The sequence below is a fragment of the Vespa velutina genome, chromosome 1, assembly GCF_912470025.1.
Source record: "Vespa velutina chromosome 1, iVesVel2.1, whole genome shotgun sequence".
In the NCBI taxonomy this organism is placed as follows: Eukaryota; Metazoa; Arthropoda; class Insecta; order Hymenoptera; family Vespidae; genus Vespa; species Vespa velutina.
In genome coordinates this window covers 7,439,869-7,453,790 of record NC_062188.1, presented here as the reverse complement: position 1 = coordinate 7,453,790, position 13,922 = coordinate 7,439,869, and the positions used below count along the sequence as shown (strand labels likewise).

Here is a 13,922-nt window from a genome sequence, read left to right as displayed (position 1 = left end):
CTGAAATTTACGTGACGCGAGTAATAATATGCTCTCCATATATGTTTTCTATTATTAAAAGTACATTTATACGTTTTGTATCGATGTGACTCAATTCAATTGTTTTTCATCTATGAGCATTCAATGTCTGATTGAACTGCCACCTCGCGGAACATATCGACTAATGCTAATGCCATCGACATTCTAAATTTGAAGCTTAATAGCTTAACAATGGCTTATACAAAAAAAAAATATATATATAGGTAATATTTTGAAAGCGGCTTGATATTGGCTGAAGATATATGCAATAAAGAATATAAGGTTTTATTTAAAAATGTAAATGAAATTTTCATTGGATTCTCTCTTCCTCTCTCTCTCTTTCTCTCTCTCTCTCTCTCTCTCTCTCTCTCTCTCTCTCTCTCTCTAAGGTAATTACAATGTTAAATAATTATCACTATGTACTGTGTACCCATTGGCATCGCACAATATTCATTTGATTTTATTGATAATTGATTCCAGACCAGCATTCTATTTTGTAGAATTCATTTCAAACATTTTTATGATCGTTTTTAACATTTACAAGATTAAAACTTGACTATCCGATAAGGAAATATATTAAATAATATATTTGTTGAACATTATTAGGATCAGATGATCAGTACTCAATTATGCAAATTTTGTTAGAAAAGTTTTTCAGATATTTTTTCTAACATTTAAAATATTATATCTTGTCTGTGTAATAATACGTGTGGTCTAATGGAAAAATTATGATAATGAATTTTCCGATATCTTTTATCTTAAAAGAAGTTATGAAAGATATTAGATAAATATATCGATTGATTATGCTACATTGCTTCAATGGTGAACGTGTTAATAATATTGGAAGGTTCGAAGAAAGAAAAAAAAAAAAAAAAAAAAGAAAAAGAAAAAAAGTCGAGGTTTCTGAAAGAAAGTGAAAGAAAAAAAGAAAAAAGAAAAAAACAATGAGAAGAGTAAAAAAAAAAAATATTCAACGTCGGATTCGTTGAGATGATAAAAATGATAGTAACGATAAAAACAAGGCTGGAAAAACGACGAGTGAGATGGCACGTGACAGAGGATCGCGTCATTTGCGAGGAACGTTAATGAGGCGTTAATGCCTGAGGCGTCACTCTTTTCATAAACACAAACGCACACGCACACGCACACGCATACACGTATATGTACATATATACATGATGTTCTGCGTGAAGATTTGTGTGATGTTGTAGCATATGTAGCGAACGGTATTCTTTGAAAATAATGACGTGACGTCAGAAATCGTAACGCGTCAGTTTCGAAAGAAACGTCATTGCCGAGTTCTACGATCTTTTAATATATCTGTGTGTGTGCGTGTATATGTGTGTACATAATATATATATATATATATATATATATATATATATATATATATATATATACGACATACATAGATAGTATTTGATCAATGAACATTTTTATTATTTTTTTTATCTTATCGTTCTTTCTTCGATGAAAAATGAGATGTGATCCACGAGAGTACGAGTCTATTGTAGAAATCTTTTTTCAATCTCTTGTTTTTTTTATTTATATTCGTATTAATTTTCTTTTTCCTTTTTTATTTAAACGTAATCCAAAGATATATGAATCTGTTAAAAGATTCTTTTCAATACCTTATCATGTTTATATTTGTATTGTTCTGTTTTTTTTTTTTTTTTTTTTTTTCTATTTGTACTCAGACGTAATCCAAAGATCTACGAATTTTTTTAAAAGTTCTTTCACAATTTCTATTAATATTTATATTTCTATTATTTTTTTTTTTTTTTTATTTATTTATTTTATTTTTTATTTAAACGCGATCCGATGATCTCTCGATAGATTATTTTCAGTATGTTTTCACATTTATATTTGTATTACAATTCTCGTTGTATTTATATCCTATCACTCTATCTTTATTTTTCTATTGGTATTTTTTTTAAGAACGACTTCGATATTTTTTATATATTCATATAACGATAAACTAAATAAATTATATTGTTAATATTCAATATAATATACTTTTTCTTCTAACGATCGAAAGCACTTTTGAGAAAAGAGGGCGACTCCGAACAATCGTTCTTTAAACGGGAGTACAAAGGAAGATCGATAAGAAGTTACAACGGTTGTGGAGAGAATGGACATTTCATAGTTCATTTTCTATTTCTGTGGAGTTCGATGCACTCGGATCGAATTCTCGACAAGAGTTTTGCGATTCGAGAGTAGTTAGGTAGACAATCAGCTCTTTCGATATGATTCGTGTTCGTTGTAAACGAACGAGAACGTTTTTATATCGTAAATCAAAACGACTTCTCTAACTGATTTGTTTATTCTTGTATTTATTTATTTCTTTTTTTCTCTTTCTTTTAATCGATATGCCCTTAGATACATATTTCATCGTGGATATCGGAGAATCCAGTTACCTAGAGAAGGAAGGTCGATGTTAATCACTAACATTCATCGATTCTATGCGGTTTCGAGATTTGTGCTCCATTAAAACGTCAGCTGGTCTCTGTGGTTTCGCGTAACGATCGGGAGTGGTTCACTGTTACGACATTTATTAGAGAATTTGATTTTTCGTATTCCTTTAGATATTTATTTATTTATATCTTTTTGTCTTGTTTCTCTCTTCTTTTTTTCCTTTTTATTATTGTTGTTCTTGTTGTTGTTTATATTTCTCTTTTGAAGAATCGTCAGCATTTGATAAGAAAAAAAAAAATAAATAAATAAATAAACAAGAAATAACATAGAAATAACATACTTTAATTATTCTCAAAGAAAATTGCAAAGAGCTTTGATTTATAATATCGTATTTCCTAGAAACGATAGACTTCCTTAAAAGATTGCCGCACCTTGTTTGCTCAGGTTAAAATTCAAACCACGTATTCTCATGTTCACATGCAAGAGTACTTTCCATGATGATGGTGGAGGCTGCCAGTGGTAATAGTAGTGGTGTTTGTGGTGTTGCTAATCGTTATCGTTGGAAGTTCCATTCGATCGAGTGGAGTCCAGCCATGCGTGTTATTTTATCGTATGGTTGCAAGGGTAGTCATTTGATATATGTATGAACTCTTAAGTATATATATATGTATATATATATATATATTATACATACACATATATATATATAGTACATATGTATATATATATATATACATATGTAGGTACACGTGCATCAGCTAAAAAATTGGACTACTTGGAAAGACCACAATCTTCGTCGCAATCTAGTTAATCTCTAATGAATAGCTGAAACCGACCCTTTGGCATTTCTTTTCTTTTTTTTTTTTTTGATCAAGATCATCGAGATTTCGAAATAGCGCAAAAGAATTATACTTATATACTTTATCCTGCATTAATTTTTATTTAATTTTCTCTTTTGTTCTTTTTCCTTTCTTTCTTTTTTTCCTCTTATACATATAAAACGTTTAATCGGACGACGAAATTAAAAAATGGAAAAAAGTTCGAAAGTTAAGAGATTATTTTTGTTCGATTGAAAACTGATCGTTTGAAAATAGAAATAAATCAATTTTTTTTCTTTATATATATATATATGTATATATAGAAAAAGAAAATACGAACGACGGGAATTATAAAAAGGAATGATTCAAAGTAACCGATTATTTACATTCGATTGAAAACTGATCGTTTGAAAATAAAAGGAAACGAATCTTTTTCTTTCTCTTTTTTTTTCCTTTCTTCTTTTTCGTACAAAAAAAAAAAAAGGAAAAAAAAAAGAAAAAAACGACGAATTCTTCACGTGGAAGAAGAATTTTAAACGTAACGGAGAGGTCATGTAGGTTCAGCTATTATCGCGAAAGTCTATTAACGTTATCCCGGTGGTAATAATTTTACTCGCGTGTTCCCGAGTCGTTGCACCGTCGAGTATTACCAGTGGCTCCGTAGACGTAAGAGAAAGAGAAAAATATCGGTAGGAACGCTGGTTCCTAGAAATCCTTTGGGAATCGCTTAGCATTGAGGAAGGAAACACGCGAGAACACGAGAGGAAACGTGACGGGGAACGTACGTAAGATGACGACGTAATTTTTTCAACATCTTTTCTTTTATCTTTTTCTTCTCCTTCCCCCCCCTTTTTTCTTTTCCCTTTTTCCCTTTTTCTTTTTTTTTTTTTTCTTTTTTTTGTTTTTTTTCCTTTTTTTTTTTTTTTTTTTTTTTTTTTTTCTTTTTTTTATTAGCTTTCGCAGTACAAACAAAAATTGTTTTCCACGTATCGAATATGTCTGACGTGTATGGAATAAAAAGAAAAAAAAATAGAGTCCTTCAAGGGAGTCGGACTATTTTAAATGTTGCAACAAAATTGAATTGGAACGATGAGGAGAGAGAAGAAAGTAAGAAAATGGAATGGATTTAAGTTATTTTTTAGCGAAAAAGAAAAGAAAAAAAAAAAGAGAGAAAATAAGGAAAAAGTAGTAGTAGTAGAAGAAGAAGAAGAAGAAGAAGAAGAAGAAGAAGAAGAGGGACGAGAAAGTGCCAACGCCTAGACTAGCAGAAGGTCTTTGCTGTAAACGAGGGTGGTCTTTCAAGACTAGGGTCATCTATAACCCTGGCCATAGGTCGTCGATCGTTATCGACGTGTCGTTCTTGAATTTTTTAAACATCGTATCGAGTTGACTGACCGACAGCTACGAACTTTCGTATGTCGTACATAGTAAGTAAGTACCTAGATAGACATATGTACATATATATATATATATATATGTATGTAAGCATATACATACATATGTATGTACGTTTCTCATACGTGATCTCAAAGTACTTACACGTTTTATTAATATCGAACCTCGTTTCAATTAATATCGAACACTTTCGATATCAAAAAAAAAAAAAAAAAAGAAAAGAAAAAGAAAAAAAGAGAGATTAAAATGTCAATTGTACTCGATTTTGCATTTGATTTAAAATAATGATAAATTAAGAGTCTTTTTTCTTTTTTTTTTTTTTTTTTTTGATTTTTCTTTTCTTTTCTTAAATCTTCTCGATCATACTTATTCGTTTCGTGAATTATACTTCTGTATATTGCTAGTGTATCCAAGCATGCTGTCAAAATGATAGCTAGGAATGTTTGACCGTTGCATAAAGCATGATATTGATCCTAAAATTACGTTTTTCCCGTTAATCCTATATGTACAGGTTGCACCGATCCCGTTATTCTTTATACTCGTTCCTTACGTTCGACAAATATATTCAACTTTATCTTTAAGTTTTCATTCTGTGTCTTTTCAGGATACGTATATTTTTTTTTTTTATTCCATTAACGTAACCTCGTTACAATGGTGTCTCGATATTCATTAAAACGAACAGGATCGGCCTACCATCGATTCATCTTTTAGTTAACTTTTAGTATATTTTTCTTTTCTTAGTTTCTTTCTTTCTTTCTTTCTTTCTTGTTTTTTTTTTTTTTTTTCTTCATTATTCTTTTTCCTGAGTCTTTAAAACTGCGACAAGATAAGGAGCGCGAAAAAGCGAAGTGAAAAGAAGAAAGGAACTTATTCGAAGTTCCTTCGAGGAACGTTTGAGGGAAGAGGGTAAGAGGAAGTGGAGGAGAGGGGAAGAGGAAAAGAGAACGGAATAAAGTCCAGTGCTGATTAAGCGAGACTTCTCATTTTTGTTCGTCATCCTATGACCGTTTCTAAGAGGATAAGAAGAAGAAGAAAAAGAGAAAGAAGCAATAATAATAAAATAAATAAAGGAAGAAGCATTGAGTTGAGGAGGAAAGAGTAAAAAAAAAAGAAAAAGAAGAAAAGATTGATATACCGAGGCCGAGGGTTCCGTTAACGATCGACATTTTTTTCTTCTTTATTTCTCTTTTTTTTTTCTCTTTTTTCTTCAGAAAGATTCAGAAAAAGAGAACGAACGCTTTTTTCCTCTTTATATGATCATCCTCCCATCCCACGCCTTTGATTATTCATGAGCATTTGGAAATAGTATTTTTTTTTTTTCGTTTTTTTTTTTTCTTTTGTCCGTTAAAAATTCAACGAAAAATTTCTATAGGAGTGTATACGTCTATTGTAACATTGATAATAAATCGACAATGAATCGACGAATCGATAAAAATTAATCAATTTTTGATCAGAATTTTTAACAAAATATATATATATATATATATATATATATATACATATATATACATGTACATATCAACCCCCTCTGTATACGATACTGACTTTTCCTTCTGGGGAAACAATATATAAAAGAAAAAAAAAAAAAAAAACCGAAGGGGCGAAGAAAAATCACGGCGTAAGCTACCTAGGGTAAGGATTCTTCCTTTTGATACATTTTTCTTTCGAAAAGGAAGGAAAAGAACAATGGAAGATTTTTCTCTTAGAGAAATGGAAAACACCGGTGGCTTCGTACTTCCCTCAGTCTGTATTTCTTTGCATCGTTCAGTAGTCTCTCTCTCTCTCTCTCTCTCTCTCTCTCTCTCTCTCTCTCTCTTTGTCTATCTCTTCTTTTTTTTTCCTTGTTTCTTTTTTTTCAGCATCAGGAGGAACACAGTGATACATGATAAAAGAAGATGTTAGATATTGGAGATATAAAAAGAAAGAGACAGAGAGAAAGAGAGAGAGAGAGAGGGAGAGAGAGAGAGAGAGAGAAGAATAAAAATATATCCATTGTTTCAAAGATACATTTTTCATTTATTTTGAATGTTCTTATGGATTAGAAAGTATCCGGTATAATATTTAAATAGAACAAGAGATGTGAAAGAAAAAAGAAAATATATATATATATATATATGTATGTATATATGTATATGTAACTTATAAATACACATAAGATAATATTTTACAAGGACGTATTCGATTTCATGTTCTTTTTCATTTTTCTTCGAAGTTATTTTTAACCGCGTAAACATTTCCTCGGCCGAAGAAAAATAAGAGGAAGTAGTCGAAGTAGAGAAGAAATCTCAAGCGTCAGGAAATTTCGTCGATTTCTTGGTGGATCGTCGCAAAATAAAAGCAGAAAATCATTGAACGTGTATAGTTGTGCCCTGGAAACAATCCAGCTATACTTTTTCGTCCCTTTCCATTTGTATTGTCCTCATAACCGTGATTCCAAATTTATACTTTAGAAATTTTTCGACGCTCTTCCTGTCTCTTTTTATACATCTGTCAAGTGTGCGTGTTTATCTGCGTACGTTGGTGCGTGCGTACGTGCGTATGTATGTATATTCCGTGCACATATGTGTCTATCTCTCTTTACAATCTAGGCTCATTTTTTACTTAACGATAATTTCTAAGGTTCTATCATATCGATCAACCTAAGAGAGACGGAATAATAAAGAGCACGTCCTTGGGATTTCCATATTTCGAGAATGGAGGCCCCGCATCGTACGGAAATAGGACGAAAATTGCAGGTTATTTCCTTCGATGGCACACTAATTTTCTCTCTCTCTCTCTCTCTCTCTCTCTCTTTCTCTTTTTCTTTCTCTCTTTGTCTATCTATCTGTTTCTCTCTCTCTCTCTCTCTCTCTATCTTTTTGTTCTGTCAATCCCTTTAATCTCATCAATCTCTATTTCGTACGTTTATGTACAAATCATAATACGCTTTAATATATTCTCTCATGATCTTAACTTCTAACGAATTTGAAAATAATTATCTTTAGTTAAAGAGGAAATAAATATCAAGTTTCTACATTGGTATCGCTGTTTATAGATACATAAATTTACTTGTATCTACGTCTTATTTACTCGATTCTAAGAGTAAATAAGTATCACAGTAGCTTTATCATCATCGGAATCGGAGGATCGTTCTCACGCGACATCTTTACGGCGTTCTCTCACGCTCGATTACTTTTTCTACTATTACTATTATTACTATTACTACTACTACTAATACTACTATTACTACTACCACTATAATATTACTACTTTCAAGTTTATCCACTTGCTTTCGAGTTGGTAAATGTTAAGCTCTCACAGCTTTTCCGCTGCCTACGTAAGTCATGTATGTATGTATATAATATGTATGTAGTGTATTTATATATATATATATATATATGTATATAGGTATCTATGTATGTATGTATGTATGTACATATGTGTATCTATCTGCGTATATAGCATAAATCGTTTTCACGAAAGACTTAGTACCCTGAATGTACTAGCCATTGTTGCCAGGATAATTATTTCTAACCCGAATTAAAGCCCGTTTCTTTGGTAAATTTCTCCGAACATTGAAAGCACCCACCTACCTACATTTTCTTTCTTTTTTTCTCTCTCTCTCTCTCTCTCTTTCTCTCTGGCTTTTAACTTGCTTACATAAAGAAAGAGAGAGAGAGAGAGAGAGAGAGAGAGAGAGAGAGGGAGAGAGAGAAAGAGAAAGAGAAAGAGATTCTCTTAATTTATTCATATCGAGTATGGTGCCAGAACAAAGCTCCTTTTCTTCGTTCCCATTTTGAACATGGTTGAGCTCGATAACTTCGATATACTAGAATCGCTTCAGGTACATCTCGAAATAATATTTTTGAGGATATTAAGTTGATAAAGATTTTCAAAGCAACGACGTTATTATCTAACACGAGATTTATCTATTTATCTGTCTATCTATATATATATATATATATATATATATATATATATATATATATATATATATGTCTATCCTCAATAACTTTCTTCTTTTTCCTATTTTTTTTTTTTCAATCCTCGTGTTTCGTCGGGTATTAATCTAAACGTAAGATATGTAAAAGTAACTTAACATTAAGTTTGTACTCTTAAACGAAATACGTTGAGATCAAAATGACAATAATAAAACTATAATAATTTAAGGTACGTTCGTTGAAAATGAAACGTCCATTTAAAAATTGTAACCCGTTGCATTTCGTGCGAATGGAGAGCGTTCGTTCGTCTTCAAGTAATACTTCCCTCTGGTTTTCGGATCTACAGCGAATCCCATGAGAGCGTCCGGAGTCCATCTGCAGTTTGCTTGGATTTCCGGTCTCCATCTTGGGCAACGACTGGCTGGAAATCCGAGGGGATTTCTAACGGATTCGACATATAACATCCATGCTCGGTAATGGCCACAGGTGACTGAAAAATAAATAAAGATCGTGGAAGTTTGATTTTTGTTCGAGATCTTAGATGATAACATGTTCACAGTACGATAGGATATTGTATTTACTTTTTTCTCTGATAAGTAACATAAAACCGCGACGAAGGATATTCCCAAGGCTACATCCAGGCTGCGGTGGTTTACCACCGTTAGGATAAAAGTCAGCATGACCTAAAGGATTTGGAAATCCAAAGATTCCGCCGTCAGTATGAATAACGTCGACGAAAGCCGCGTCGGTAGATGTCAAGTGACCTTCTCTTCCGGTATTCATATACAACGGATAAGCAGCGTCCAATCCGGTTATTCTTCCGACCTACAACCCATCAAGGCAAAGGCACATTTTACTGGACAATGAATTATCAAAGTGTTAAAGCTTATTTGCATATAAATCGAATCCGCAGTCTTTTTAATAAAGAATCTTTGTTGGTATATTTATTCGATACGATCGTGCCGATCGATCAATTCGATCGTAATTTTCTTTTATACTGTCACGTTCCAATCTAAACTCGCCTCTAAACTAGTCCATATCTACTCGATTATTTATCTCAATTATACTAGAGTTTACCTACCAAACGTGGAGCTAAAGCCTTGCCCATGAATCCGGCTACCTCGGCACCCAAACTGAATCCAATAACATGAATTTTTGATAATGGAACCGCTTTCTGGGCATCCAACCAGCTGATCATACGTGCTACATGGGGACCAATTAGTCTTGTGTTTTCGACAGCCGTGTGATACCATGGTAACGTCGCCAGTCTTACCCAGTTGACCAAAATGACGTTGTAATCAGCACGCTTCAAATAGACTTAAGAGAGAAAGGAATACAAAAGAAAAAGAAAAAGCGAAAAAAGGAAGGAAAGAAAAAGAAGAGAAAGAAAAGTAAAAAACAAAAATGTCAGGATGACTTGGTTATCTTCTATATTCGAATGCCACGTTTAACCAGGACCGTGCCAAACTTTTTTCAAGCTACTATTCATCATTCTCATCCTTACGTGAGATACTCGACGAAAACTAGCTTACTAGTGGTTATGTTATTCTACTACTGTTGATGCAGTTACTAATGTATCCAGCCAAGTTTCAACATCGACTTTTTCCTACAACTAACTGGGACAAATCCTTTACGACTTTCGAAGAAATGAAGTATTCAAATGACAGCTACTTGGCTGTCCTCGCTAGACCTTCTCTTCAACTGATATATATGTATTGCACATATAAGTATAATATATTTGTGAACTTTGAAGTATCTTGTAATTTAAAAGGTATAATTCATATGAGCGTGTTATATTTTGATAGATGAAATTAATGAATACGATATAAAATAAATCGATTATAATTTTATGACGTCTTAATCCATTGAATGGGTTTTTCGAACAATCTTTTTGCCATATGGCTCTCAATATACTTTTCTTTAGAATTGTATCGCAGTCATCGAATTAATTCATAATATAAAATTTTTTATAATTATGATAGACTCGAGTCACTTTATATTATTTTTAAAAGATACTAAGCTCTTACTGCAGTATTCTCGTTAACCGAAAAGAACTCTTCACGAGAATTATCTTCACTTGCAAATTAATCACTTTCCTCGGTACGATTTAAGGCACCAGGTATCATTTTCTAACCTGTTAAAAATTTAATGCAATTCGTAGATTTGAGAAACGTTGATTTCAGAAGAAAGGACGTATGTTATATCAGTTTCTCATTTAATTGCTATGGACCATAGCAATGAAACGTTTCTACATTTTCCATTAAATTTTTATTAAACGTAACATACGATCTCATTTCTAATACCTATTCATTTATCATAATTACTTTTAATTAATTTCTCAATTAAATACAAAATCAATAAATACCATCTCTTACGGCATTCGAACTTTCGCCTGGTGCACTCTCGCTGTATCCATGAATGTAAATGACTGTAGGATTCCTTTTATCGAAGTTACTTCTCTTTAAGGACAATGGATTCAATATACTCAATACATTGGCTACGTGTGGATTTCGTCTTTGAAAAAAAAAAAGAAAAAAAAATATATATATATATAGAAAGAGAGAGAGAGAGAGAGAGAGAGAGAGAAGATAGTCATAGTGAAAACGTTTTATCATCGAATTTCGTTAATTCAGGTAAAATTCGCGAAGTACTTTAATTCTCAGATCTGATGAAAATCACAAGCCAGAAATATCAATGATGTTTTCAAAGAGAAAACCGATTCCTTTCCAAAATTTCTACGTTATTTCGAACATAAAACGGACAGGTACAGAGAGGCGAGCATACCTATAGAGATTTATTAAGTAAAATGAAAGGTCTCTATATATCTATACGAATGATATCGTCATTCCCAAGATAGAAATTATTTCATGGGGAGTTACGATCTTTGAACGTAAATGAAAGGGACTCGAATAGCGTCAGAACCGATGAATTTAAATTCGCGATGGGAATTCTATCCTCTACAGAAAGAGATCGACGCAAAACACGGCTTTGACGCGAGCACAGTAAATGAACGAACGGTGTACACGGTTACTAATATCGAACGTATTGCCGTCGTCGTCTCACGTGACGTGATAACGTAACATCCTAGTGTGTTAGTGATTATATATGTATTATGCTGAACCTTTTTTGAACCAACTCTCTTTACATTCTACGTCTTTGAGAATGAAATCGAAAGAAAAGAAAGAAAGAAAGACAAAAAAAAAGAAAAAGAAAAATTAAGAAAAAATATAAATAAAATAAAACAAAAATAAAAGAAAAATATAAATAGAAGTAAATAGACAAGAAAAAAAAGAAATAAATAAAGAAAGAAAGAAAGAAAGAAAGAAAGAAAGAAAGAAAGAAAGAAATTAATCGTGTTCACATAAATGAAAGAAGAAGAAAAAATTGTTACCTTGTGAAGAGAAGATACTCGACATCTCGATCGAGATCGATCGGACAGCATAGAGGGCAGGTGCCAGTGGGGAAAGCCATTATGTAGAGGGTCCCAGTATCTGTCGAGAATAAAAAATTAAAAGAAAAAGGAAAAAAAAAAAAAAGAAAAGAGCAGGGGAACGTCATTAGAACGGCGCCACTCGGCCGTGGCCATTCTACGCGGTCGTCGTCATTGAACCTGACAGTGGTCACGTGATGTCGCGTGCACCCACGCCAGCAACCATCGCAAACACCTTCTGCGAACTTTCTCTCTCTCTCTCTCTCTCTCTTTCTTTCTCTCTCATTTCTTCTTTTTTTTTCCATCGGTGATATCACAAATAAGAATTCTTCGATGAGAAGTACATTTAAACCGGAATACACAGTCATCATTGTTATCTACCTGTCAGTTGTTTTTCGTCATTGCCGGAGTTAGTTGTATGTCGATAAAACTTGATCGATTAATCTTTCTCTTTTGACTTTAGCTAACATATAAATTCCTCGAGATATTCGAGGTATAACTTTTGCATGTCGATTTACACTACCGAGTTACGAATAAGAAAAATCGAAGGAAAGTTGACCTAATAACACTATAGCATGAGCTAAATGATTATTACGACGGTATTTAAATAAATTACTATATAGTTTTACATTACAATTATATATACAGTAGTGATATATAATATGTATATATATATAACTCGTAAGTTCTTACGATTATTACGAGTTATTTTGTATATATATATATATATATATATATATATATATATATATATATATATATGTGTGTATATATATAGAAGTTATCAAAAATAAGTGGAGCGTGAAACTTTCGCAATGTTTACTATTATAATAAAATAATCATTTACGATCGTCTATGTAGAAATGTTTACGACCGATTCTAATTTTTTCGGTTATTAAAGAGATCTAGAAATGGAAAAGATTTCTAAAGATTACGAGTTATTTCATAGTTTCTCCGATTCCTCGAAAAACTTTGTCGAATTGTGATTACTGTAATAATACAAGAGAAGAGAAAGTGGAATTAAAAGATTATCTAAGATTTATTATATTGTATAGACGTAACGAATCGAGATTAATCAAATTGATTCATATCGAGGAAAAAAAATTATACTCGATAGTATTATTTCTTTTTTTGTCTAGTAACTTTCAAATTTGATGTTATATACATACGTATCGAATTGAAATTAAGCTACTTGTGATACACTTCTAGAAATAAAATTATACGATAGTATTTTTCTTTTTTTTTTTTTTTTTTTTTCTTTTCCCCAGTGAATTTCAGATTTAATGTTACATACGTATGTACAAATAGAATTAAGTTTAAATTAGTTGATCCATTTGGAGAGATAAAATTATACTTGATAGTATTGTTTGTTATTTTAGTAACATTCAAATTTAATGTTATATACATATGTATCGAATCGAGATTGAGTTATTTAATTCACTTCTAGAGATAAAATTAATAATTTTGTTTTCCTAGTTGCATTAAAATTTACTTTAATACACATATATACATATCGAATCGAGATCAGACAAGTTGATCCACTTTTAGAGGAAAATTATGCACTGTCTACAATATTTTCTTTCTAGTAACTTTCCTGACACACACGCTCGTCTTCCTAGAATGATAGAGTGAAAGCAGCACTATTTTACATTTGAAACTATACTCTCTCTCTAGACGTTCATTGTCGACACAGTGATCTAGTAAATTCACAACAGTGTTCTATGCACGATCTTCCTATAACATAATTCTGTGTTTATTCATTATAAAATAACGTCGAATTATTTCGATGATCTGTGAGAAATTATACGAGGACAATCGAAGAAGTGTTAATTAAAATTAAAAAAAACGTTTTGACAATCGACACGCTTATTCTTTCCACGTCTGATCTATTTAATTATACAAAAAGAATAAATTAATAATTATATA

General features: G+C 31.8%; 2 protein-coding genes and 1 long non-coding RNA gene across 4 annotated transcripts in view; 2 read left to right on the top strand and 1 right to left on the bottom strand.

Moving 5' to 3' along the window:
- Positions 1–13,922, top strand: part of LOC124957772 (serine/arginine repetitive matrix protein 2) — a 47,125-nt gene that overhangs the window by 16,816 nt on the left and 16,387 nt on the right. The gene's annotated exons all lie outside the window — the stretch shown is intronic.
- On the top strand, positions 6,843–12,589 carry LOC124957791. The gene is made up of 4 exons (XR_007103737.1): positions 6,843–7,186; positions 7,266–7,381; positions 8,913–9,052; positions 9,164–12,589. It is a non-coding gene; the product is annotated as an uncharacterized LOC124957791 (long non-coding RNA).
- LOC124957781 (endothelial lipase) lies at positions 8,651–12,103 on the bottom strand. Its single transcript, XM_047515093.1, has 5 exons — positions 11,958–12,103; positions 10,932–11,080; positions 9,648–9,883; positions 9,148–9,391; positions 8,651–9,056 (listed from the first exon to the last, which is right to left on the bottom strand). The coding sequence occupies exons 1-5, from the start codon at positions 12,035–12,037 to the stop codon at positions 8,824–8,826; spliced, it is 942 nt and encodes a 313-aa protein (XP_047371049.1). The 5' UTR covers positions 12,038–12,103; the 3' UTR covers positions 8,651–8,823.

What these genes read in the sequence shown, in the direction of transcription:
- LOC124957781 (XM_047515093.1), bottom strand. Translation starts at nt 12,037, where the DNA reads ATGGCTTTCCCCACTGGCACCTGCCCTCTATGCTGTCCGATCGATCTC. An exon ending in AGGCTTTAGCTCCACGTTTG is followed by an intron (nt 9,392 to 9,647) that starts GTAGGTAAACTC and finishes GATGGGTTGTAG; the next exon opens with GTCGGAAGAATAACCGGATT. An exon ending in GTTACTTATCAGAGAAAAAA is followed by an intron (nt 9,057 to 9,147) that starts GTAAATACAATA and finishes TTTATTTTTCAG; the next exon opens with TCACCTGTGGCCATTACCGA.